This window comes from Leucoraja erinacea, chromosome 14, assembly GCF_028641065.1.
Source record: "Leucoraja erinacea ecotype New England chromosome 14, Leri_hhj_1, whole genome shotgun sequence".
NCBI classification, from domain to species: Eukaryota; Metazoa; Chordata; class Chondrichthyes; order Rajiformes; family Rajidae; genus Leucoraja; species Leucoraja erinaceus.
Window position 1 is genome coordinate 14559062 of NC_073390.1, and position 27289 is coordinate 14586350.

A 27289-nucleotide genomic window follows, 5' to 3' on the forward strand; every position below is an offset into this window, starting at 1 on the left:
TTGAAGTCACCGGCTACACTGACCACGGCTTCAGGTCGTTTTGTATCAAGGCTATTGATAATGGAATACAGTTTGTGCAGAGCATATTTGACTTCTACGTGAGGGGGGGGGGGGGGGGGGGGGGGTTGGGGGGGATGGGGGGGGGGGGGATGTAGACTGCTGTCAGGATAGCTGAAGTGAATTCCTTCGGCAGGTAGTAGGGACGGCATCTCACAGTCAGATGTCCCGTAAACCTCTGCTTTGACAGTTTTCTTATGCGTTGAATTCACAGGTTCACTCATCACCAGGGGTTTCTGCACCTTCTTTGTCAATTGTTTTCTCTCTGGTGAAAATTCAGCAATATCTAATCATTCAGTACATTGTATTTTGGTTTCAATTACCTGATATACAGGGAGACCCCCCCAAGGAAATTCATCCTCACTGTGTCTCTTGATACCGAGCCTCAGCTTTAAATTCACAAATCGTGTTTATTTTCTCTCCGTGTGACACTAACAGACTTGCTTGTGAATTACACCACAGGTTTTACCGGCCCCACGTGCGATCAGACGATAGACCCGTGTGATTTGTCACCTTGCCAGAACAATGGGACCTGCTTTGCGGATGGCACGTCATATAGTTGTAACTGCAGCCCAGCCTACACTGGGCCAGTCTGTGGTCAGCTGATCGACTTCTGTGCCCTTAATCCCTGCTCCCACGGCGTCTGCCGCAGTGTTGACACCAGCTACAAATGTCTCTGTGTCCCAGGTACGTTGCATGCTCCATGAATGTCTCTGTGTGCCCTGGCTACAGTCACCACAGTGGCATGCTGGGGGGGGGGGGGGGGGGGGGGGGGGTTGGAATGTCTTTGAGGGTTGAGCTTTAGACAAAGCCCTGAAGCTGATACAGAAATGACATCAAATGGGAAGCCAGGGAAAGGGATACAAGTGGAAGGGGATTGGGGGGAAGGCGGGTGGGATTGAGGGAGAAATTAGTACACATCAAGGAAGAGAGGGGGAAAATATAGACGGGGTGTTTGTTAGTTATCTAAAATTGGACAATTCACTGATCATACCATTGGATTGTAAACTACCCAAGCCAAATATGAGGCGCTGTAAACCCAGTTTGCGTGTGGTCTCAATCTGACTGTGCAGGAGGTCCAGGACAGAAAGGTCAGTATGGGAATGGGAAGGAGAGTTAAATTGGTAAGCATTGGTGCAGTGAATATTTCTGTTCAAGAAAAAAACTGACCTTGTGTTTGGGAGCAATTTCCTACAGGACAGGATTTGTGGATTCCACAACACTGATAAAACGTAGCAGACATGGTCTCGCATGGTCAGTGTAACACAATGTGGCAACCAATATAAAATCTGCATCCACTGCCATAGAGATGCGTATTAACAAGGTGCAAATACAGATCATGGCCATAGATTCGTAGAGTGATAGAGTTATTTAGAGATGAAATAGACCCAACTTGCCCACACCGACCAACATGTCTCATTTACACTGGAAGCATCTGCGTTTGGCCCATATCCCTCTAAACCTATCCTGCCTATGTACCTTCTAAATGTTTCTTAAATATTGCGATATCTGCCGCAACTACCTCCTCCAGCAGTTCAGTTCATTTGTGTAAAAACGTTAACCCTCAGGATCCTATTAAATCTTTCCCCCCTACTCTGGACAAGAGACTCTGTCCGTTTACCCAATCTATTCCTTGCATGATTTTGTACACCTCTATAAGATCAACCCTCATTCACTTGTGCTCCAAGGAATAGAGTCCCAGCCTGCTCAACCTCTCCTTATAGGTCAGACCCTCGGGTCCTGGCAACATCCTTGTAAATCTTCTCTGAACCCTTTCCAGCTTGACAATATCTTTCCTATAACTTGGTGCCCAATACTGAACACAATACACTAAATTTGGCCTCACCAGCGCCTTATATAACTGCGACATGCCCTCTCCTATATTCAATAGTCTGGCTGATGAAGGCCAATGTGCCGAAAGCCTTTTTGACCACTAAGCCCTTTGATCACACACAAAAGGTGAATTGTAAAGCTCGTTAGTCAACCAAGCATTAGGCCAGAGTGACAAAGATGCATCTGACCACCTCTGGTGTTTAGAAACAAGGAACTGCAGATGCTGGTTTACACAAAAGGACACAAAGTGATGAGGTAACTCAACGGGTCAGGCAGCATCTTTGGAGAACATGGATTGGTGGCATTTCGGGTCCCAATGTGAAACGGCCTGACCCAAAATGTCAACTCCCCATGACCTCTGGAGATTGTTTCTCAGGGTCAGTTCATTGGGAGATAAACATCCTTAAGAAATTCTACCCTAGATTCATAGATATGAAATTAATACTGAAGATCAAAGGGAGAGGAAGTCATATCCCCAATAATCCACCTCTGATGTCATCTAACTCGTGCTTCTATCCTATAAATTAATTTTGTAATGTATTTATGGTGCTTCCTAATGACTATTGGAATGTGTAACTGATCTTCCTTCATCCCAGTAGCCTTAAGCTTATAACCTTCTATGCCTTTCCCATGAAAATCTACATTATTACATAGAGTGACAAGAATCTGTAGATGCTGGAATCCTGAGCAAAGAAACAAACTGCTGGAGGAACTCAGTAGGTCAGACAGCATCTATTGAGTGGACACTGAAGAAGGTTCCTGACCCAAAACATCTCTGTCCATTTCTCTCAACAGATGCTGCCTGAATGCTGAGTTCCTCCAGCAATTTTTTAAAAATTATTCTTTACTAATACATAAATCTTTGAACTGAGGCTGCTTGTAATGTATAGCCAATGAACAATGTTAGCATCATGCCCAAGCTGCAGATCTACTTCAGTGATCCACCAAGGTCCAAGACTGTGTCACATGGCCTCATGCTGTATGGGTTTCAGAAACACACCACCATGGATTTTATCTTGAACAAGAATTCTAACTAAAACCGGCCATAAAACTAGAACTGGGACATTAACCTAAAAAAGATTTTATCCCTGGAGGTGAATTAACTGCATCCCATCCACATTGATGAACAGGTAATTGAAAAAGCTAGCTTTCATAAGTTCATAAACATCTAGGAGCAGAATTAGGCCATTCAGCCCATCGTCCACTCTGCTATTCAATCATGACTGATCTATCTTTCCCCATCAACCCCATTCTCCTACCTTCTCCCCATAACTCCACCAATCAAGAGTCTGTCACTTTCCGCCTTTAAAATATCCATTGCTTCAGCTTAGCAAACTAACGGTGTTTATATTATTGGCTTTACCAGTCATTATTGATTGGAAATAAAGGCCATGATATAATTTGGCAACTCAGTTACTTGAGACAGATCCTCTCTATTCTTCCAGTAAGGAGTCTCAACTCTAATTTCAAACAAAGGGCCTACATTTAACATTGAAATACGTTTGTTTCTCACATTTTGTGATCTCTAATTGAAGGTAATTTTGGCATCGTGCAATCATGTAAAATTGGTGTGAGCGAACTTTCACCAAGTTTGGCACCTCTCTCAATTTTCAGTTCATATCTGTTTCAGCTTAATTATCAATTTTTGAGAAAAAATGACACAAACTGCTGGCTCCAGAGAACATGGATAGGTGATGTTTTGGGTCGACACCTTTCTTCAGACTATTTTTGAGCTAAGGCCTGGTTCAAATTGCCCTTTTTGCCCAAATTTAATGCCCAGTCATACATGTGTGGCCTGACAATGTAACAATTCGATGTCCAAGCACCTTAGCAAGTTAATTATACTTGGGTGGTTTTACATCTCCAGTCTTCCAGCAGTGGGGCCGAGACAGAACGAGTGGAGACGACACTTAGACCTGAGTACGTCCTGGTGATCAGTGCATTGCTGGAGTGGAAACCGGGTATTAGCGAATGATTAGTTCATGGCATAAAGTAAGAGGCAAGAATAGTGAAAGGCCTGGATAAAGTGGATGTGGAGAGGATGTCGTAGTTGCTACCTCAAAAAGGCAGCCAAAATCATCAAAGACACACACCATCCTGGCCACACACTCATTTCACCATTGCCATCAGGAAGCCTGAAAACTGTAATGTCCAGGTTCAGGAACCGCTTCTTTCCCACAGCCATCAGGCTATTAAACACAACAGCTAATAAGCTCTGAGCTCTGAACTGCAAAATACTATAATTATTATTGCACTATATTTGTTATTTATTGAACTTTTTCTTTTTTTTCCTCTTCCCCCGTTATATACTATGTTAACATATTCACATATTCTGTTGTGCTGCAGCAAGTAAGAATTTCATTGTCCCATCCGGGACATATGACAATAAAACTTGACTCTTGACTCTTGATGTTTCCACTAATGGGAGAGTCTAGGACTATAGGTCATAGCCTCAGAATTAAAGGACGTTCTTTTAGGAAGGAGATGAGGAGAAATGTCTTTAGTCAGAGGGCGGTGAATCTCTGGAATTCTTTGCCACAGAAGGCTGTGGAGGCCTTCAGTGGAGATAGATAGATTCTTGAGTAGTACAGGTGTCGGGGGTTATGGGGAGAAGGCAGGAGCATGGGGTTAGGAGGGAGAGATAGATCAGCCACGATTGAATGGCGGAGTAGACTTGATGGGCCGAATGGCCTAATTCTACTCCTGTTCCTTATGACCTGATGACTTTAAACCCTGTGCATCAAAAAATTAAGATTGTAAGAAATGTCCATCCTACATGCTGCATAGAAAACGATTTATTTAACCCAATATCTTCCTGGATCATGGAAACTAGAGGGAAAGAAGACATTTGGTTTATCAAGTTGGTTCCCTGTAGGATTATTCCAGCAGATCCCAATCCCCAGCTCTTATGGACCCTGCATTTTCCTTTGCTTTCGTAATCATCATTCCAGTTCTGAAGTGCATAATTTGTCAATTATCCAGTCCCTTAACCCAGTCCCTAATGGTAACCCAACCCGAACGCATAACATCCCACAAAAATCTACTGGTGTGATTATTTGGGAAGTGATACACTCAGATGGAATGGTGCCCAATAATGTTATACCATTCATTCATTAAATATCGGGACGGGGGAAACTACTGCCAACAATATCAACAAAGAGAATGCTGAACATGTTAATAGGACTTTCCATTGTTTATTACTTTGGCAGAATCATTAACAGAATGTCATACTGTTCATTTATTCATATCATTAATCTGCAGCTAATGTCACACAATTAACATAGGGGAAATAATAGATTAGTCATAATTTCTTTAAAGTGACAGAAATAAATCATGGCAAAGGTCATCACGGACATATACTGTGAGCATTTTGGAGAGATAGGCGTTGGTAATTGTTCCTGCAGTTTATATTTTACACCTTTCTCCCGAAGAGCATTTCATGAAGGTGTCTCATCTGGAAATCCAATCTGATGTTTTGGGGTATGCTTTTGCCCAGGGCCATCTACAGGAAACATAAATATAGCTGGATATATTCATCGTCACCCTTCTGAGATACAGCCTGATTGATTTCAGCAGAGCCAAATGTCAGGATGAGAGTTCAATGTGCAGACACTATAAAAATCATGGTTTTAACCTCACTGTTTTCCCCCATCACATAAACATATAGTAATTTAACACTGCCATCTATTGGCCAAGCTGCAGTGACAGGCAAAGTGTTTTGCTTTTTTTTTGCTAATATTTTCAATATGTGTTTTATTTTTTATTATTTTGACTGTCATAAAACTATATTATGGTAACCAATGATCATAGTAGTTGACTAAATAATAGTTTTAAAAAAATCAAATTCCAAATGGTGTCGCAGCTGGTAGAGCTGCTGCCTCACAGCGCCAGATCGATCCTGTCAATTCGATCCTGGTCTCAAGTGCTCTCTGTTTGGAGTTTGCACGTTCTCCCTGTGACTGTGTGGGTTTCCTCCGGGTGCTCAGATTTCCTCCCACATCCCAAAGGCAATGTGAGTTTGTAGGTTAATTGGCCTCTGTAAATGGCTCCTCATGTGTAGGCAGTGGATGAGAAAGTGTCATGACATAGAAGTCGTGTGAAAGGGTGATTGATGGGCGGTGTGGTCTCGATGGGCCGAAGGGCCTGCTTTCATGCTGTATCACTAAAACTCTAAGTTTGATGTGTTAAGGATTGCTCAGCAGTTAATTCTAAGCTGCCTTCCACCACAGTGAGGAGGTGTTTGGTGAACTCACTGTGGTGGATGTTAAATTTGTGTTGACTATGTGTTTTGTCTTTTTTTTTTTTAAATTATATGTATGACTGCAGGGAAACAGAATTTCGTTCAGACCGAAAGGTCTGAATGACAATAAATGAATCTAATCTAATCTAATCTAATCTTACACCATGAATGAAGATCCTGTCAGGTTTTTGACATAGTTATCTGTTGAAATTCCAAATTCCAAACAGCACCAGGGTTCAGAATATTCAGGTGAGAATACAGCAACACTGGGGCATCAGCTCCAAGAACATTGTAGACCAGCATCCAAAATACTGTCAATAACTCAACTAAAGCATGAGTTATTTGACAATGTATCTACCAACAGTAGTTGGTTATCTGTTTTCCTAATTGAACATCCGTTCAAATATTAACAGAGAAAATCTCAATGAAGTAAGTTAGTTAAACATAGGCAGAATTCCATTATTTTCTTACAACAAATGATCTAAATACAATTGCACCATTGATCCAATGACAGGAGGTCAAAGCTCACCTGGGTAGCTGAGAAATGTAAATTCTAGTATTTAAAAGCTAATTGAAGCAACAGCAGCCATGAATTGGGAGAAGAGTTGGAGGAGGTAGGGAACTGGAGCTGGAAACCATGGGTTAGGTACAAGGTGGAGGAAACCATGAGGCACAAGATGGAGGCGCAAGCAAGTCCCCGTGAAGTTAAACATGAAGTTACCAGATTGTTTGTTAAAACTTCATCGGATCCACTAATGTATTTTAAGGAAGGATATCTGTCATTTTCCAGGATGTCTGAGACGGGAGGGCACAGCTTTAAGCTGCGAGGGGCAAACTTGAAAAAAATTGTGCAAGGCAAGTTTTTTCAACAGGGAATGGTTGGTGCCTGGATCGCACTACCACAGGTGGTGGTGGTGGGCAGATACTATAGTGGTGTTTAAGATGCTTTTATATAGGTACATGGATATGCCAGAAATGGAGGTGTATGGATCATGCTCAGGCAGATGTGATTAGTTTATCTTGGTATTATGTTCAGTACAAACATTGTGGGTCCAAGGCAGGTACAGGATACTGAGTTGGATGATCAGCCATGATCATATTGAATGGCGGGTGCAGGCTCGAAGGGCCGAATGGCCTACTCCTGCACCTATTTTCTATGTTTCTGTGTCTATGGTTCCTGTGCTGTACCTTTCTATGTTCTATATCCTGTGCGCAACTCCGAACCCACCAGCATGTGGTTTATTCTCAAGAGCTTCCTCAGTTCAGGAGGATATACAGTATGCCACCATTTCAAATGATTCCGTGAAAGATTAGATAAAAAATCAATTAGTCTGAGCAAATTTAGTTCAGCTCTTAAATTGTGTGTTTCCACTGTCCACGTTTGCCCACAAGTAATAATATTATGTCCAACTGATCCTTTCATGTTAAGGTGGGTTAGATACTGTCTCTTATCCCTTGGGTTATCCTTCATTTGCAGTCTGTAATGACCATTTCTACAGTATGATTTACGTACAAAGCCTTTGTTCTCCACAGGTTACCACGGTCTGTATTGTGAGGAGGAATATAATGAATGTCTTTCAGCACCTTGTCAGAACTTGGGTACCTGCAAAGATTTGGTAAATGGTTACGAATGCCTGTGTCCTGCTGAATATGAAGGTAGGTCAGAGGAGTTGGTGTTTTTAAGGTTCAGTCAATGAATAAATTCTCTTACACTGCAGAAAAATACAACTTCAACTCATTTACTATTGAAGATGCATGCTTTCAAAACAGATTCACCTTTTGATTTGGGTCAGAGCTGCAGTATCGATTTGAAGTTGTTTTGTGGCGGTGAACGTTCTGAATTTGCATTGGATTTAGATGGGAGAAGCAATCTGCTTAGAAAGATTAGTTTCGAGATACAGCGCGGAAACAGGCCCATCGAGTCCACGCCGACAATCGATCGTCCGTTCCACATACCAGGGGCAATTTACTGAAGCGGATTAACCTACATGTCTTTGGAAAGTGGGAGGAAATCGTTGCACCCAGAGAAAACCCATGTGGTCACAGGGAGAAGGTATAAACTCCCCTCAGACTGCACCCGTGGCCAGGTTCAAACCAGGGTCTCTGGCGATGGAGGCAGCAGCTCAACCACTGCACTACAGATCTCTGGCCACACTGCGTTATGGGGAGGCCAAATATTTCCCCAGGACGATGGAGAAGTAAAGGAAGAGTTACTAACTTCAAGGTCGCACTTGCAAATCAACCTTGCATCACAAATGAGGGTTGACCTCAGTAACAACCTGCCCAGTATCACCCAGGATCCCATAAGTCATGCAGGGGAGAACAGAAAGAAAATATTCAATAAACTGAGTTAAAAAAATAAGGCAAAATAAATACAAATATTGCACAGATCAATGTGATATTTCTGAGTTCATTTTACATTCTGTCCTAACGTGAACAATTAGAGCATTCAAGATTCAAGTCTGTTGGCCAATTTTCCCTTTTTTCTGAAGCCAAGTGCAGGGTTCATTGCCCAGCAGAAGCCAGCTGGCTCCATGCAAACCAGAGATCAAATCTGAAATGTTGCCTAACAGCATAGCTCACTTCCCCACTGTGGGGCCCTTGAATAAATAGGCTCAATTAAACCACTGAAGTCAAATTGCAGTTGGAAACCAATTTTTCCATACTTTCTTTGGGAATGATTGCATTGAAAAAAAAGTATTTTTTCTTATGTTATCAGACTAATTTTACTTTACATAACCTCCTGAGGTAATGTGGTGGCTGAAGCAAACTCAGTAAGCAAGGATTGTGTACAACATTCCCACTAAATTAACTACTGCTTTCCCTGTATTTGAAGCTCTGCCACAGCTGCCACCCTTTCCAAATCAACCCTATCCTCTGCCTCTCATAACCATACTAGGACGGCACAGTAGTGCAGCTGGTAGAGCTGCTGCCTCACAGCACCAGAGACGCGGGTTTGATCCTGACCTCGGGTGCTGTCTGTGTGATACGTGCATGCTCTCTCAAATGATCGTGTGGATTTTCTCTGGGTGCTCCAGTTTCCTCCCACGATCCAAAGACGTACGGGTTTGTAGGCTAATCGACCTCTGTAAATTACCCTTAGTGTGTGGGGGAGCGGATATGAAAGTGGGATAACATTGAGCTAGTGGGAACGGGTGATCAATGGTTAGCGTGGACTCAGTGGGTCAACATTGATAATGTTTTTTTATCAACATCCTGATTATCCTTTAATCATTGAGACATTCATCCCCCTGTCAGCAGACTATGTTTGTATGCATCATAATAGCCTCCTGAAAGCAGTTAAATGATAACTAAGTTTGGACCAACATTGCATCCTGCATCATCATTGCATGGTAGGTGGGAATAATTGTGACCTCTATCCAGCCTCAGTTTGGTTGAAAAATGGGGCAAACATTGAACGGAAGCCATTCTCGTTCATACGTTCTCCTATAAGGGAAACATTTCAATATTATTTTGCTGCCATATTTCATTGGTACCTGCATTGTCACACAGGAACTTCTGAACTCAATTCCAACATTTCTCATGTTTAATCTTCTCCTTACCTCAGCTGGTTTCTTCTAATAATTCATTTCTGTCTAAGAACATAGTTCACCCTCTTTCGTAAACATTCTTAAAACCTAAAAATACACATTGAAATCCATTGCACTGGAAATATCTTATGGATTCTGTTAGATTTGATTAATGGCAACATACTGCAAAAACGCACCAAAGATGAGCCCATGTTCGTGTTGCACTGGGTCATTACCAATTCTAGCACTTGCCAAAAAGCCCAGTCAAGGTCAGAATTTCTACCAAATCTTTTTAATGCAGGTCAAGTCAAAATGTTGAGCCACAGAAGAGACTCGGCCTAGTCCATCATGGGGACAGCCACCCGAAAACATTGGTATAAAGCATGCTCCCTCAAGCAAGCAACCTCTATTATCATTGAGCCCCACTTTCCAGGCTGTGCCCCCTTCTCACAGCTACCATCGGCCAGGAGGTACAGAAGCCTGCAGTCCCACATCACCAGATTCAGAAACTTTCCAACAACCATCAGTTTCTTGAACCAACTGCACAACCTGAAGATAGACACAAAGTGCTAGATTAACTCTGCGGGCCAGGGCAGCATCTCCGGAGAAAAAGGATGGGTGACTTTTTGGGTTGGGACCTTTCTTCAGACCTTCTTCACAACTCAGATCCCACCTCAGCAATGGAGCACTATGGACTACCTCTTGCCTAACCATGGACTTGTTTTCTAATTGTGTTTATGCAGTCTTTTTCTTTTCACTATTTTGCATACTTTTATAGAATTGCTAGACCAAGTGCAGACCCGTTGGGTCTGCTCCCCCAATGGTGTGATCCCCCAACCCAATATTCCACCATATACCTGGCTCCTCCAATGGAACTGAAGCTGTTCCCAAATTTAAGATTCCAGCACTCCCCTGCCTCCCTCAGCAGTGGATTAAAAACAAAATCCAATTGCACCTCCCCTGCCTGCTGCAGCAGTGAAAAGTTCAGAGTGTTCCTGTCTTGCAACTTTGTTTCGAAGTGTGTTGGAAGCTGATAGGAAGGAGCAGCCGTCAACGAATCAAAAGGCAGAAAGGCAGCTGGACGGCAGCCGGTCGGATGGCATGAGAGTTTTATATATTAATAGATAGATGTTTTGTGACTATGATGCTGCTGCATGATTTTCATCAAGAGTCAAGAGAGTTTTATTGTCAAGTGTCCCAGAGAGGACAATAAAATTCTTGCTTGTACCTGTACCTGTACCACAACATACTTGTGCAAATAAACTCGACTCGACTCGACTCGACTCGACTCGGCTTCCTGCAATGGTTATATTCTAGCGGGAAGTGGATGGAGATCACAAACAAAATGCAGGCACTGTGAAATCCGAAACAACAACAGAAAATGCTGGGGGCACTCCAGAGGTTGGGCAGCAGCTGTGGATACAGAAACAGTGCTAATATTTCAGGGCTGAGGCCCTTCATCGGAACTTGTAAAGAGAGTAACGTTAATTGTAGTTGCAGAGGAGGGAGGGAGGGTTGTGTAGAAACAAGGGAATATCTCGGAAAAGGTGAGACAAATTAGTAAATGTGCATACCAACTTATTAACACTATTTCCCATATCTGACAAAGGGTCTCAGCCTTTCTCTTTCCACAGATGTTGTCTGTCCTGCTGTGCAGCTCCAGCACCTTCTGCTTTTATTTGAGATGTGAAGCAGGATTATAATATGTGGATTTTCAGTTGTACAGTTTCTGTAACCACAGGAACAGCAACCATTGCTCGGAAACCATTTTCCTGGTCAAATTAAATGTCGCCAACCTTATCCTCATTCACTCAAACTACCGTCCACCATTGCTTTGGTTCTGGCAAAGGATCGAACCCGGGTCTCTGGCGCTGTAAAGCAGTAACTCTACCGCTGTGTCACTGTGTCACAGTTGTAGTGCCTTCAACTGCCAATATCTTAAATTCATTCTTTAAACCTTTAAACCTCACCTCCTCTGCGATACCCTTGAACATCTACATACTTATCCACGCTCTCCCCGGTGGTACTGTCTCTCATGCACAGATATACGTAACACTGGGCACAGCCCAGCATTATATTTTGTATAGGTAAGAATGGCAGAGGTTTGCTTACACTGAAGTTAGGCACAAAATGCTGGAGTAACTCAGTTACTAGAGTAATGCTGGAGGCAGCATCTCTGGAGAGAAGATGTTTCGGGTCAAGACCCTTCTTCATTTTGTGTCTATCAACATTAAATTGTGTTTGACAGCTTCGTCTGAGGCAGTTTGGGATTTTTCATAAATGATAGTTGGTTTTATAAAGTTGTTGTTTGTTTCCAGGTACACATTGTGACCTATATAAGGATCCATGTGCTAATGTCAGCTGTCAGAATGGAGCCACCTGCATCAGCAAGGAACTCAATACTACCTGCGTTTGTGCATCTGGATTTTCAGGCAAGTGGTGTGAAACAGTAGATTTACTAGCAGTATGGTCACATCTCATCTTGTGAAGAAAATCCATCTCACTAAAACCTGCTTTAAACTTTGCCAAGCAGTTCATCATAATTTACATCACACGCTGGGTGATAGATGAGGTAAGTAACTGTATCTTGTAATTAGTTAACTATCATGCAAGCAGCCAGAAACATAACTTGCTTGAGATTTAACAGCACTGAAGTTTGCATACAAGTGCTCAGGAGATTCAGTCAATAGGTAAGTATATGAACCAACATTCTCTCCAAAGTGAATCTACCACATTGCCCATGGCTTTGAATTGAATTGAATTCCTTTATTGTCATTCAGACCTTACGGTCTGAACAAAATTTCGTGCCTGCAGTCATACATACAATAATACAATAATAAACAACAATAAACACAAATTAACATCCACCACAGTGAGTCCTCCAAACACCTCATCACTGTGGTGGAGGCAAAAATCTTAGGGCTGCAGTCTTCCCTCCTCTTCTCCCTCTGCGCTGAGGCGATTCCCGACCGGGCGATGGTACAAACAGTTCTGCGCCTCACCGAACCCCGCGAACGGGCCGGTTCAAACACTGCGGCCCGGGGTGGTCGAAGCCGCCGCACCTCTAATCCAGCAGACGCAGCCGCCTGCCCGCGGCTGAACCCATTGACTCTGGACACCGCCGCCTAACGTAATCCCAGCACACGGACCGGATCGCCCTCACGTGAGTACCGTTCCACCCTCGGGCTGGGCCACTCCAGCGGGAGTGCTGTTCCTCCCTCGGGCTGGGCCACTCCGACGGGAGTGCCGTTCCTCCCTCGGGCTGGGCCACTCCGACGGGAGTGCCGTTCCTCCCTCGGGCTGGGCCACTCCAGCGGGAGTGCCGTTCCTCCCTCGGGCTGGGCCACTCCAGCGGGAGTGCCGTTCCTCCCTCGGGCTGGGCCACTCCAGCGGGAGTGCCGCTGTTCCCTTCCAGCCCCTCACCAGGCCGCTCTCACGGGAGCACCGTTCCATCCCGGGCTGGGCCGGGAGCGAGCCCAGGACGAGTCTGTCAGCTGCCTCCAGAGTCCCGAGGTCGCCGGCTCCGCTAGGCCTCAGCGTAGATGGAGGCAGAGAAGGGGGATACGACAAAAAGGTCGTATTCCCCCAAAGGGAGTGACAGCAGCCCCCGTTTCACCCCCCACCCCCCTCCCCACATAAACACAGCCTAAAAACCAAAAACATAACTAGACAAAACGAAAAAAAACAACACAAAAAAGTAAAAGACAAACGGACTGCAGGCGAGCCGCAGCCGTTCCCAGCGCCGCCACTTCCAGATGGTTTACCAGCCCTTCAACATCAATCCTATCTCCATACATGCAAAATACTCTGCAGCATTAAGCAATGAGTGAAGGATATGCAGAAGAGTCAGGAGAGAGGAAGGTGAAGTGTTTCATACAAAAAAAATCAATAAGTGGTCAGCTACTTACTGTAATTAAAAGCAGTGCAAGGCTTCCTTGCAACAGCTTCATGGAGGGAGGTCATAAGTGATAGGAGCAGAATTAGGCCATTTGGCCCCTCAAGTCGACTCCACTATTCAATCATGGCTGATCTATCTCTCCCACCTAACCCCACTCTCCTGCATTCTCCCTCTAACCTCTGACACCCGTACTAATCGAGAATCTAACTATCTCTGCTTTAAAAGTATACATTGACTTGGCCTCCACAGCCTACTGTAATTCACACACTGACTAAAGAAATTCCTTCTCTTCTCCTTCCCAAAGAAACGTCCTTTAATTCTGAGGCTATGACCTCTAGTCCTAGACTCTCCCACTAGTGGAAACATCCTCACCACATCCGCTCCATCCAAGCCTTTCACGATTCGGTACGTTTCAATGATGTACTCCCTCATTATAGTAGAGGTAGTAGATAGGCGCCCAGAATCAATTTCAGTTTCAATTTCAATTAACTTTATTTATCCGTTTGGAACTTTGGTTTCCCAGTCCTTTTCAGAATGAGTTTTAGGTGTAGTAAGTTTAACAGTTGGTTAAAGATGTCAAATCAGTAGGTCTGAAGAACTGAGGACGTTACAAGAATATTTTCAAAATAACTTCAAAGCTGATTTTGTTCTTCTGAGCAATGGTTCACAAGTTCATAAGTTATGGCAGTGGAAGTAGGCCATTCGGCCCATCAAGTCTACTCCACCATTCAATCATGGCTAATCTATTTTTCACTCTCAACCCATTCTCCTGCCGTCTCCCCATCATCCCTGACACCCAATACTAATGTAGAATTTGTCAATCTCATCCTTAAAAATATGTCTGCGGCAATGAACTCCACGGATTTACCACCCTCAGACTAAAGAAATTCCTTCTCATCTCCTTTTTAAAGGCACGTCCTTTTATTCTGAGGCTTGTGGCCTCTGGTCGCAGAGCGGTGCAGAGATCAATTTGTTCACGTACACTCATACGACTATAACATTTTGCTTGTCTTGTGTCAACCGTATTGCTGATTAATTACATTAATTATTTTCTCTGGAATGCCAGAGGTTGAGGAGAGGCCTGATATCTATATAATATAATGAGATTCAGAAATATGGCAGAGTCCAAACCTTTTTCGCAGGGCGGAAATGTCAAAGACTAGGGAGCAAAGCTTTAAGGTGAAAAGGGTAAAGTTTTAAGGAGATGTGGGCGACGAGTATTTTTAACACGGTGGTGGTGGGTGAATGAAATATACGCTGCCAGGGATGGTGGTGGAGGCAGATACGATAGTGGCATTTAGGAAGAGTTTTGATAGGTGCATGGATATGCAGGGAATAGAGATATGGGTCATGTGCAAACAGATGATTTAGTTTATCTTGGCATCATGTTTGGCACGGACATTGTGGGCCAAAGGGCCTATTGCTGTGCTGTACTGTTCCATGTTTGTGAAGTCAGTATTTCAGAGAGGATCATTTTTCCCTTTATTGTTTGGGCAATGATCTATGGAGCGGACTGAAATAGAACTCACTTGATTTTCAATTCTATTATTTTCATGGAAACTGGAATTGGGCAATTCAGTAACAAGCAGGAACAACTCCTCACAGTGTAACACCAATGCTTTGTATAAGAATATAGACAAAGAAGCAGGAGTAGGTAACACCATTCCTCAAGCCTTGGCCTCAGCTCCAATTTCCTGCTTATTCCCCCAAGAATTTAACTCTGCTGTAGACATTGCATCTTAGCAATGCATTTATTTAATGCTTCAAACTCCAAAGATAGAGAATTCCCCAAATTCAAGACCCACTCAGAAGACATTCCTTATTGTCTTCATCATGCCTGGACTCTTACATACCCCCCTAGTTCTAGATCCCCGAACAAGGGAATTTATCTTCTCAACATTCACTCTATCAAGCCTTCTCTCAACCTAACACTCTCCAAGAGGATCACTTTGTTCTTTAAACTCAATATTGCCCAACCAGCTCAACGTAAGACAAGATTTTAATCTCGGGAATCAAAGTAGTGAACTGTCTTTGAACTGTCTTCAATGTAAATATAGTTCTCCTTAAATAAGAACAGAAGGTGTGCATTACTACAGGTTGAGCTTTATCAATGCCCTCCGCTGTTGTAACGAGACTCTGCTTTTAGACTTCATCATCTTTGCAACAAGGACCAGTGTTCCAATTGCCTTTAATCACGTGCGTTGCCTACATGCCAATCTTATGTTTCATGGATCAGGACACCCTGATCCCTCTCCACACCTAGTTGCTACACCCATAAAGAACTCCAATAAATTTGTCCAACACCTATTCCCTTTCCTTATACCCTGTCGACACTGCTTGACTGAACTATGATTTACCAACTGTTTATTCTTAGTACCTGAGTAATGGATCCTAGCATTTATCCCAATGGTAGACGTTATGTTAACTGGCCGGCAACTTTCTCCTTTCTGTCTCATTCCTTTCTTGAATATGTTACATGTTCTTGAATATGAAGCATGTTACACTTGGATTTTTCCAAACAGTTGGGACCTTTTCCAGGATCTAAGGAATTTAGGCTCAGCCAGTACATCCATTGTCTCTGCACCCATTCCACTTGACCCCAGTAAACAGGACATTTAGCCGAAGGGAGCCGAGTGCCTTTTGTCCCATTAATTTACCTAATAGCTTTTCCCTCTTGATTGTAATTATTTTTGTATTCCACTTTCTATTTTGACCACAGATATTATATTATTAGTGTAATGCTTTCAGTATCTTGCACTCTAAAGACACAATATTTGTTCAAAATCTCTGACAATTCTTTATTTCCCATTCTTAATTCCCCATTATCATTCTCCAAGTAAACATACCTTACCTCATCTCTTTTTATTTAGAAGAATAGAATAGAATGCAATTTATTGTCATTCAAACCTAGGTTTGAACGAAATATCACTTCTACAGTTTTTTACATTACAAAACAATCCAAGACCCGTCACAGTGAGTCTCCAACATCTCGTCACTGTGATGGAAGGCAAGGTCTTTATCTCTTCCCTTTGTTCCTTCTCCCGTGGTCCAGCAGTCCAACTGCAGTGTCAAGGTGAATTATCGCATTGTTTCCTGCCGTACATTTTGTTCTCTAGTATTACTGCTTTCAGTGGCCTTTGAATTATTACCAGTGACATTCTTCTCTTGTTATTAATTATTCAAACTAATTAGAAGTTTTGATTTTCTGACTGAAAATTATTTTTCACTACTGTACTGATGTCATATCTTAATAACAGATCTAATATAGAGCCATAGGGTCATACAGTGCAGAAACTGGCCCTTTGGCACAATTTACCCACACTCACCAACATGTTCCACCGATACTAGTCCCACCTGCCTCTGTTTGACCCATGTCTCTCCAAACCTGTCTAAAAGTTTCTTAAATATTGCGATAGTACCTGCTTTAACTACCTCCTCCGGCAGCTCATTCCATACACCCACCTCCCTTTGTGTAAAAATGTTACACCTTAGGTTTCTATTAAATCGTTCTCCCCTCACCTTAAACCTATGTCCTCTTGTTCTCGATTTCACCTACTCTGGGCAAGAGACTCGGTGCATTTACCCAATCTATTCCTCTCATGGTTTTGTACACCTCTATAAGATCACCCCTCATCCTACTGACTCCTGGTGTACCCGACCTCTCCCTATAGCTCAGGCCCTCAAGTCCTGGCAACATCCTTGTAAATCTAATATCTATTCCGATTTATTGGATATATTACCTAGAATTATATCCCTAGCACATGCACATTGACTATTACAGGAAGAGCATAATTCACTTTTACAACTTCATGCAGTGGCGGACTGGCCAGGATGTCAGCTTGCCCGATGGCGTGGGCCCCCTATATCAAGTGGGCCCCTGATGAATTGGGCCCCCTTTGTCTCCTGGCAACCAATATTTTTAGACCCAGTCCGCCACTGACTTCATGCTTTTTATTATCAACTCCTCCAAGCAAAACATTATCTTTGGGTAATAGTCTAATTCTAAAGGAGTAAGAATCTAAAACTGCCAGAATGTACTGTATCTCATACCAACCTTAATTGTGGTGGTCATTGAGAACATAGAACTGTACAGCACAGAAACAGGCCCTTTGGCCCACATTGTCTGTGTCGAATATGATGCCAAATTAAACTAATTTCCTCTCTCTGCATGTAATTAACATCCATCTTTTCCCTGTATATTCATCTATCTCTCTAATAGCCTCTTAAATGCCACTATCGTATCTGCTTCCACCGCTTGACAGCTCATTCCAGGCATGAAAAGTCTGCCCCACACATCTTCTTTAAATTTTCCCTCTCTAACCTTAAAACTATATCCTCTAGTATTTGAGAAAAGTTGATATTCCAACGAAGGATCTGCAATACATTGCCCAGTGTAAAGAGTAGAAAATAAGTATTCATCTGTGATATTACACGACCCCAATAATGTGAGATTTTCGCACACTGCTTATCAAAAACGGAACAATCGATTCTCAGCGTCGTCATAGCAGCAAGTCATGCATTGTTCTTCTCTGATTGGAGTGCAACTCACTGTACCCTCCTAATCCTAACCTTAACCCTAAGGGACGGAGACTCAAGGAGTTGCAGATGCTGGAGTTGTGAATAAAACAAACAAATTGCCAGTGTAACTCAGCGGGTCATCTCTGGAGGACATGGATAGGTGATGTTTCATGTTGGGACCCTTCTTCAGTCTGAAGAAGGGTCTCGACCCAAAATGACGCCTATCCCTGTCCTCAGAGATGCTGCCGGACCCGCTGAGTTACTCAAGCACTTTGTGTTTTATTCTCAATAAGGTTCTGAAATCCACCTGGGCCGTGTACAGAAGCCAGGCGAGGTTAACGCACTGGGGAGGGAAAGCTGTGACTGAAACAAGAGACGATTTAGCTTCCAGCTGCTTGTGTTGTTCAACCTAATTCATCCAGGAAAGGATGAACCCTGGAAAGGAAAGAAGGAATTTCAAGCGTAAATTAGCTAAGTGGAAAATGCATTTTTAGCTGTCTTTTATAGACGTTGAAAAGTACACAGAAACAGGCCACAAGCATCTTTAACCACATTTCCGGGACAAATTACATGTTTCCAATAAGGATGCCCATTTATGTACTTTATAGAGTTATAAAGTTATGTTATTTTTGTATCGGGGGATACTGATAGAGCCATTCAGAAAGCTGACAAATATATAATGTACTCATAAACCGGCTACAGTACAACCGGCAAATGTTATTACATTATATTTTCAAAGTCATTTGAATTGTTTAAAATTAAGTTTCCCACCTTTGCTGTACCAGACTGAATAAAAATGTTTTATATGATAAAGTAATTTTCAACAATTTTGAAATAGGTTATTGTAGACAGACAGACACCCTATGTGATCCAAAGTTATCTTTAATCAGCACATAGACTTTAACAGCATAAAGGATGGTTAGATGTCAGAACATCCCAACTGCTGCTCGAACTGAGCAGTGCCGGAAGCAAGTGTTAATATAAACGTTATAGTGGGGTGGGGTTAGTGATGCTAACTTATATGTGATTGGTTGACATGCATAATCAATCTACAGTTATCACTTTTTAATCCCATAAATTATTTTAAATGCTAAATTTAAAGAATTATTTTATAAAATGCTGACTAAATGTGCCTGTTAATAGCAACTTTTATAACCATAATATGCTGGTATTTATTGCTCCAAAGGAGTATCCTCCCATCTTCTATCAACCCAGGATCAAGGATGGCACAGAGTTGCTGCCTTACAGAGCCAGAGACACGGTTCAATCCTGACTATGGGTGCTGTCTGTATGGAGTTTGTACGTTTTCCCTGTGACCACGTGGGTTTTCCACGTGTACTCCAGCTTCCCCCCAAACGCCAAAGACGTACAGATTTGAAGGTTAAATGGCTTTGGTACAATTATAAATCGTCCCTTGTGTGTAGGATAGTGCTAGTCTACAGGGATCGCTGGTCGGCGCGGACTCGGTGGACAGAAGGGCCTGTTTCCGCGCTGTATCTCTAAACTAATCCAAAGCTAACTAAACGATAAAATGCTGGTATTTATTGCCCCAAAGGAGCTTCTTCCCACCTATCGTCCATCATATCAAGATCATATCCTTTTACACTTAGTTCCAACTTAAGGAAGAAAACTCACTTCTGACAACGAGCATAATTGCTCTGCACAATATGTGTACGGCAGTGCCACTCATGACCAAAGTGAACACTCTCAGCCATGGTATTTGGACACTTTACAACACAGATCAGACTTAATAATCTAGCATCTACACAACATGCATCTTTTGACTCCAATGATGTAAACACTATAAATGTATTTAGTACGGAGTAGCAACCAGATGGCTTGGTAGTGCTTCAGGTGCCAGGAAGTACGGGCACAGAGAGAACGATATATTATAGTTAGCCAATTAATTGATAGTTTCTGGAGAAGATTGGTGTTTGGCTGCAGTGTGTAATTTGCCAGCGACAAGAATCCTTGCTTTGTTGTGCCAATGTAGTGGCAGCACTATAATTATCAAATTGGATGCAGTCAGATTCCTCCCATTCCCTTTCCAGATGCTCAGGGCATCACCAAAGTGCTTTTGAATTCACGTTTGGTGAAAGAGGCATTTCAAACTTGTGGGAAAAAAGTTGGAATCCATAGCAATGCATTTATTTTGTGAGGACTAGAATATGAAAACGGGGTTGTAATGCCGAGGCTTTATAAGGCACAGGTCAGACCGCATTTGGAGTATCGTGAGCAATTTTGGGCCCCGTATCTGAGGGAGGATGTGCTGGTGCTGGAGAAGGTCCAGAATAGGTTTATGAAAATAATCCCAGGAATGACTGGGTTAACATATGATAAGCATTTGACAGCACTGGGCCTGTACTCGCTGGAGTTTAGAAGGATGAGGGGGAACCTCATCGAAACCTACCAAATAGTTAAAAGCCCGGATAAAGAGGATGTGGAAAGGTTGTTTCCACTAGTGGGATAGTTTAGGACCAGAGGTCATAGCCACAGAATTGAAGAACGTACATTTAAAAAGGAGATGATGAGGAATTTCTGTAAGTCAGAGGTGGTGCATTTGTGGATTTTTTTCCCCTATATACGGCTGTGGAGGACATCAATGGATATTTCTAAGGCAGAGATTGACAGATTCTTGATTAGTATGGGTGTCGGGGGTTATGGGGAGAAGGCAGGAGAATGGGGTTGAAAGGGAAATATAGATCAGTCGTGTTTGAGTGGCAGAGTAGGCTTGATGGTTAATTCTGTTCCTAGAACTTATGAACAATGGATGTGATATGACAATCTGACAGTGCGGGGGAGGCAAAAGATGGGATTCACCGAGACCTTGTCTAGGTTAGAGCATTTCAGTTATGAGGAGAGGCTGGAAAGGCTAGGTCTGTTTTCCCTAGAGTGAACTTAAGAGGGGACATGAATGAGATGAATATAATTATGAGCGCTACGGAGAGGACAGCATGGTGTCACGGCGGAAGAGTTGCTGCCTTACAACACCAGAGTCCCAGGTTCAATCCTGACTAAGGGTGCTGTCTGTGCGGAGTTTGTACGTTCTCCACGTGACCGTGTGGGTTTTCTCTGTGGGTTCCGGTTTCCTCCCCACTCCAGAGACATAGGGGTTTGTAGGTTAATTGGCTTCGGTAAAATTGTAAATTGTCCCTAGTGTGCAGGATAATGTTAGTGTACGGGGATCGGTGGTCGGCATGGACTCGGTGGGCCGAAGGGCCTGTTTCCGCTCTGCATCTCTAAACTAAACTAATCAGAAGTGAAGCAAACTACAGGACACGGATTTAAAGTCAGGGTTTGGAAGTTTCAAGGGGATCCAAGGCGGATCCAAGGACGAAATGTTTCACCACCTGGAATGCATTGGCAGGGAAAGTGGTGGAAGAAGAGAGCAGTAATTAAGAATTGTTGAGACAATGCTCGAATCACCCAGACACTGAAGGCTACAGGCCCAGTACTGGAAGATGAATTAATACAGATTAGTGCCCACTGTTTAATGTGAACACCCCCTGCTGTATGACACTATTTTATCAAGATATTTAGAAAGCAGTAAAATTGAAGCATGATTTATGAAAGGGAAATCATATTTGACGAACCCATTGCAATTCTCTAAAAATGGCATCCAATAGAGTAGATTAGAGAGAACCAGACGTTGTGGTGTATTTGGATTTTCAGAAAACTTCTGATGAAATCCCATTCTCCTGCTTCTCCCCATAACCCCTGACACCCGTACTAATCAAGAATCTATCAATTTCTGCCTTAGAAATATCCATTGAAATCCCAATATTGCTCAATAAAAATTTTTACAGCATATGGAATTAGGGGTAATATAGAAGAAGTTAAGTTTATTATCATATACATCAGTATGATGAGTTAGTTTAGAGATACAGCATGGAATCAGGCCATTCAGCCCACTGAGTTTCTGTTGATTAGTGTTCACACTAGTTCAGTTATCCCTCTTTCTCATCCACTAGTTACACATTAGGGGCAATTTTACAGAGGTCAATTAATCTAATAACCCGCACGTTTTTGAGATGTGGGAGGAAACTGGAGCACCTGGAAGGAAACCCGTACGGTAACAGGGAGAATGTGCAAACTCCACACAGGCAGCATCTGAGGTCAGGATCGAACCCAGGTCTCTGACACTGTGAGTGTGAGGCAGAGGCACTACTAGCTTTGTCACTGTGCTGCCCGTTGTGCTACTGTGCCAGCATCACAGGCACGTTGACTCAGACACACGCTAAAACATCAATTATACATCAATTACACATAAATGACACGGTTCCTGAAAGACAGTGAAAAGGAAAAGATTGTAAAGAAACAAGACATTAGTGCAAAATGCAATTACAAAACAAGTCCATGGTATTAGCATGGATTGAGAGTTTGGTAAGAAAGGAAGAAAGAAAGGAAGAAAGAAAGGAAGAAAGAAAGAAAGAAAGGAAGAAAGGAAGGAAGAAAGGAAGGAAGAAAGGAAGAAAGAAGGGAAGAAAGAAGGGAAGGAAGGGAAGAAAGAAAGGAAGGAAGAAAGGAAGGAAGAAAGGAAGGAAGAAAGGAAGAAAGGAAGAAAGAAAGAAAGAAAGACACAGAAAGAACAAAGAGTAGGAATAAACAGGTCCGCCTCAGGTTCCCATGACAAGTGGAGTGCCCGGGATTGGTGGTTGGGCTCCAATTATTCACTCCTGGGTTAATGAGCACAACTTTGGTCTCCCCATTTAAACAAGGATATAGACAATAGGTGCAGGAGTAGGCCATTTGGCCCTTCGAGCCAGCACCGCCATTCAATGTGATCATGGCTGATCGTCCCCAATCACTTTCTGAAGAAGGGTTTCAGCCCGAAACGTTGCCTATTTCCTTTGCTCCATAGATGCTGCTGCACCCGCTGAGTTTCTCCAGCTTTTTTGTGTACCTTCGATTTTCCAGCATCTGCAGTTCCTTCTTAAACACAGAGATGAAAGGCTGTTTTGTCCTGCTAAGGAGCCTGGAACGCATGATCATAATCTCAAAATATATGTCGGGTCATTTAGAATTTAAATGAGGAAAAGTTTTTTTCCATCAGATAGTGGTGAATCTTTGAAATGTTCTGTTCCAGGCAGCTATGAAGTTAGGACATGAAGATGGTACTGAGGTAAAAAATCAGCCATGTTCTTGCAGACTCGGGCGTCTCAAGGGGTCAAATGACCTAATCCCATTGCTATCTTTATGTCCTTCCATTATGTTTTTGTCCTGTGGCTCAGTGGTAACATTGTGTACAAGTTTCAGTGAGTAGTTTTCCAGCACTAACAGTAACAGCTGCTTCTTGTATATTCGGCTTTAGTACAAGAGGAAATACTGTTATGAAGCAGCACTCAGTAGGAAATACTGCTGATCAAATCACAGTCTGGGTGATGCTCAGGCAAGAGAAACAGAGGTCAGAAATTGATTCAAATCAGAATTCTGATATAGGATTGTCACTGTGATTTTATTTCAGAAATCAATATTCATACAATAAAAAATAAATAATAAGACACAGTGCTGGAATAACCCAGCGGGTCAGAAGAAGGGTCCCGATCCATAATGTCACCGATCCATGTTCTCCAGAGATGCAGCCAGAGTTACTTCACCACTTTGTTTTTCTTTGCAAACTAGCATCTGCAGTTCCTTGCTTCTTCGTACAATTCTACCTTGTTATTCCCATTTAAGATCCAAATGTGTCTTTTAGACTTTTAGACTTAAGACTTTAATGATGCAGTGTGAAAACAGGCCCTTCAGCCCACCAAGTCTGTACTAACCCATGATCACTCTGTACACTAGTGCTACCCTACACACTCGGGACAATTTACAGAAGCCAATTAACCTGCAAACCTGTACGTCTTTGGACTGTAGGTGGAAGTCGGAGCACACGGAGAAAACCAATGTGGTTACAGGAGAAAGTACAAACTCTGTGTAGACAGCACCCCCAATCAGGATCAAACCCAGGTCTCTGGCGCTATAAGACAGCAACACTCCTGCTGTGCCACTGTGCACCCCACACTTTTCTAGATATTTGCACAACCGTGCCTCTTAGTTCCTGTTGTTGGAGCTGTAATTTTCCGTTCTTTAATTTCTGACCAAATCGTTTACTTCTGCCATCAAGAAAATACTGGCACTCCCAAGAGGTCAAACTTAGACAATTGACTGACGTCTATTACAAACCCACTGACTCTCACAACTATTAAGACTACACTGCTTCCCAGCCTGCTTTCTGCATAGAATCTATCCCCCATTCCAAGATGAGGTGTTCCATACTAGAACATCCGAGATATCCTCATTCTTTAGGGAACGGGGGTTCCCCTCTCCCATCATAGATGAGGCCCTCACTTGTGTCTCCTCAGTACCCCGCAGCTCCGCCCGTGCTCCCCCTCCCACTAGTCGCAACAGAGACAGAGTCCCCCTAATCCTTACCTTTCCCCGCCCCCCCCATCAGCCATTGCATAAAACACATAACCATCAGAAATGGGATCCCACCATTGGCCACTTTTTCCCATCTCCACCCCTTTCTGCCTTCCGCAGAGACCGTTCCCTCCACAACTCCCTGGTTAACTCATCCCTTCCCACCAAAACCACCCCCTACCCAGGTACCATCCCCTGCAACCACAGAAGATGCAAGACCTGTCACTATACCTCCTCCCTCGACTATGTCCATGGACCCCGACAGTCCTTTCAGGTTAGTCCTCCAACCTCATCTACTGTATCCGTTGTTCAAGATGTGGACTCTTATACATCGGCGAGACCAAACGCAGACTGGGCGATTGTTTCGCAGAACACCTTCGCTCAGCCCGCCTGAACCAACCTGATCTCCCGGTTGCTGGACACTTTAATTCTCCTTCCCATTCCTACACAGACCTTTCTGTCCTCGGTCTCCACCATTGTCAGAGTGAGGCCACAGCATCTCATATAGGGAGGAACAGCATCTCATATTTTGCTTGTGCAGCTTACAGCCCACTGGTATGAATATTGATTTGTGTCACTTCAGGTAGACCCAGCATTCCCTCTCCTCTCTCTCTATCCCTCCCCCACTCAAGTCACACTAGCTTCTCATTTTCACCTTACAAACCTGTTTCCTTTATCACCACTACTTTTTTGCATTTCTTTCATTCATTATTCTTTATCTCTCCACTTTTTCCCATCTCCGATGTGGTGCCATCGAGTGTGGCTGCCTCGCCTGCAACTTATTTTTAGTCTGTTTTAAAATTTGTTTTTGGAGGTCTTTTAGTATTTTTTATGTGGGGAGAGGGGGGAAAGGAGGAAACGTTTTTTCTTAATCACTTCCTGGTCGAGGATGCGACTATTCTCCGAACCGCATCTTCGCCCCCTCCTCGCGGCCTACCGTCTAGATTGGCGCGGCCTTTCCTGCCGGAGACCGGCCAGAGCTTCAGCTTCAGCAGCGGCGCAGCATTGGATTCCATCGCGGAGCGAGCGATGCCTTACCGGGAATCGCCGTGTTGGAGCTCCGGAGTGCTGGGACTGCCGACTTTGAACACCGTGGAGCTGTGGCCTGCGGGAGCTTCCAGCCGCAGGCGGTGCTGACTTTCCAGCCGCTGGTGGCGCTGACTTTAACATCGCGGAGCCCTGGGATCTCTTGCTGAGGTCGCCAGCGTTGAATCTCCGCCCAGCTCGGCCTGTGGATCTCGGAAGCCGCAGTCTCCAGTAGGAAGCGGCCAATTCGGAGGTTCCAGGCCGCTGAGAGTGTTCTTCCGTTCGAGGGCCTGAAACATCGGGCCGCCATTGCGGTGACTGCGGAGGCCTCAATAGGCCCCGACCACTGGTGAACAGAGGACGAGGACTGAACTCTGGTGCCTTCCCTCACAGTGGGAAACGTTGATTCCGCTGTGGGGGGATGCTTTTTATGTTTTATGTTAAATTCTATAGTGTTGCGTTTATCTTATTTGTGTGCTGCCTGGTAACTCAAATTTCACTGCACCAATTGGTGTACGTGAGAATAAATGTCCTTTGTCTTTTGTCCACATCACCGTCTATATCTCTCGTTTCCTTTTTCCCTAACCAGTCTGAAGAAGGGTCTCGACCTGAAACGTCACCCATTCCTTCTCTCCAGATATGCTGCTTGTCTTGCTGAGTTACTCCAACTTTGTGTGTCTATCTTCAATGGAAATCAAATGTTTCAGACTGCACAATGCATCTCCAACACATTCACCCCTGGAGCTTGAGATTTAGTCCTTTCTTGTAGACCATGGTGAATAATTCAGAATTATATGTTGACCAGATTTTTCCCTTTGGTTCAATAGAACCTCATTCCAATGAATGTGGTTCTACAGGCAATGTGGTTGTCACCGATCTCTGTCACTGGGCAGATAAGGGGAAGGTTTGGCGTACTGAAACCCCGTGCCAAATCTAACCACCATTCTTGCTGTTCTTCTACTTGTGCAGGTGAAGAATGTGAGGTTGATGTAAATGAGTGTGAGAGCAGTCCTTGCCATAATGAAGGAACCTGCGTGGACCAAGCAAATGGCTACAATTGTCACTGCCCACACGGCTGGGTTGGAATTAACTGCGATGTCCGTAAGTACATCCTCTTTTGATATCTTAAAATGTTGACCTGTTTAGCCCTCATCGGGAATTGCCCAGACAGGCTCATCCGAGAGATAAAGTCTGTAAAAAGATTCTGACCGGAAACATCGCCTGTCCATTCCCTCCCCAGATGCTGCTGAGTTCTCCAGCACTTTGTTTTCCTGAAGATAAACTTGTTTTGTTGACTTCACTTTACTTTACTTTAGATACAGTGTGGAATCAGGACCTCCGGCACTCCGAGTCCACGCCGACCAGCGATAACCCCGTCCACTTGCACTATCCTACACATGCTAGGGACGATTTACAGAAGCCAATTAACCGACAAGCCTGCTTGTCCTTGGAATGTGGGAGAAAACTCGAGCACACGTGGAAAATCCACGCGGTCACAGGGGGAGTGTACAAACGCTATAAGGACAAGCACCTGTTGTCAGAGTCAAACCCGGGTCTCTGGCGCTGTAAGCAGCTACTCTACTGCTGCACCACCGTGCCGCCCCTTTGCGCCATTGTGCCGCCCAATTCTTTTATTATTTTATTATAACAATTATTTTATAATTTTGTGGAAGAGCAAATTTTCTGGTTGTTGCTAATGTGTCAACAAAACGAACAATAAGCTTTCCACTTTTAAATCCTTGCCTGATACAAATCGGCAACGATGGAGATGTATTTATTATT

General features: G+C 43.5%; 1 protein-coding gene across 1 annotated transcript in view; it reads left to right on the top strand.

The window, feature by feature from the left end:
• dner (delta/notch-like EGF repeat containing) overlaps positions 1–27289 on the top strand; it is a 223206-nt gene that overhangs the window by 190649 nt on the left and 5268 nt on the right. The window contains exons 8-11 of the mRNA XM_055645657.1: positions 520–744; positions 7664–7786; positions 11979–12092; positions 26477–26608. Of these exons, the coding sequence (XP_055501632.1) occupies positions 520–744; positions 7664–7786; positions 11979–12092; positions 26477–26608 (594 nt within the window). The remainder of the gene's footprint in view (positions 1–519; positions 745–7663; positions 7787–11978; positions 12093–26476; positions 26609–27289) is intronic.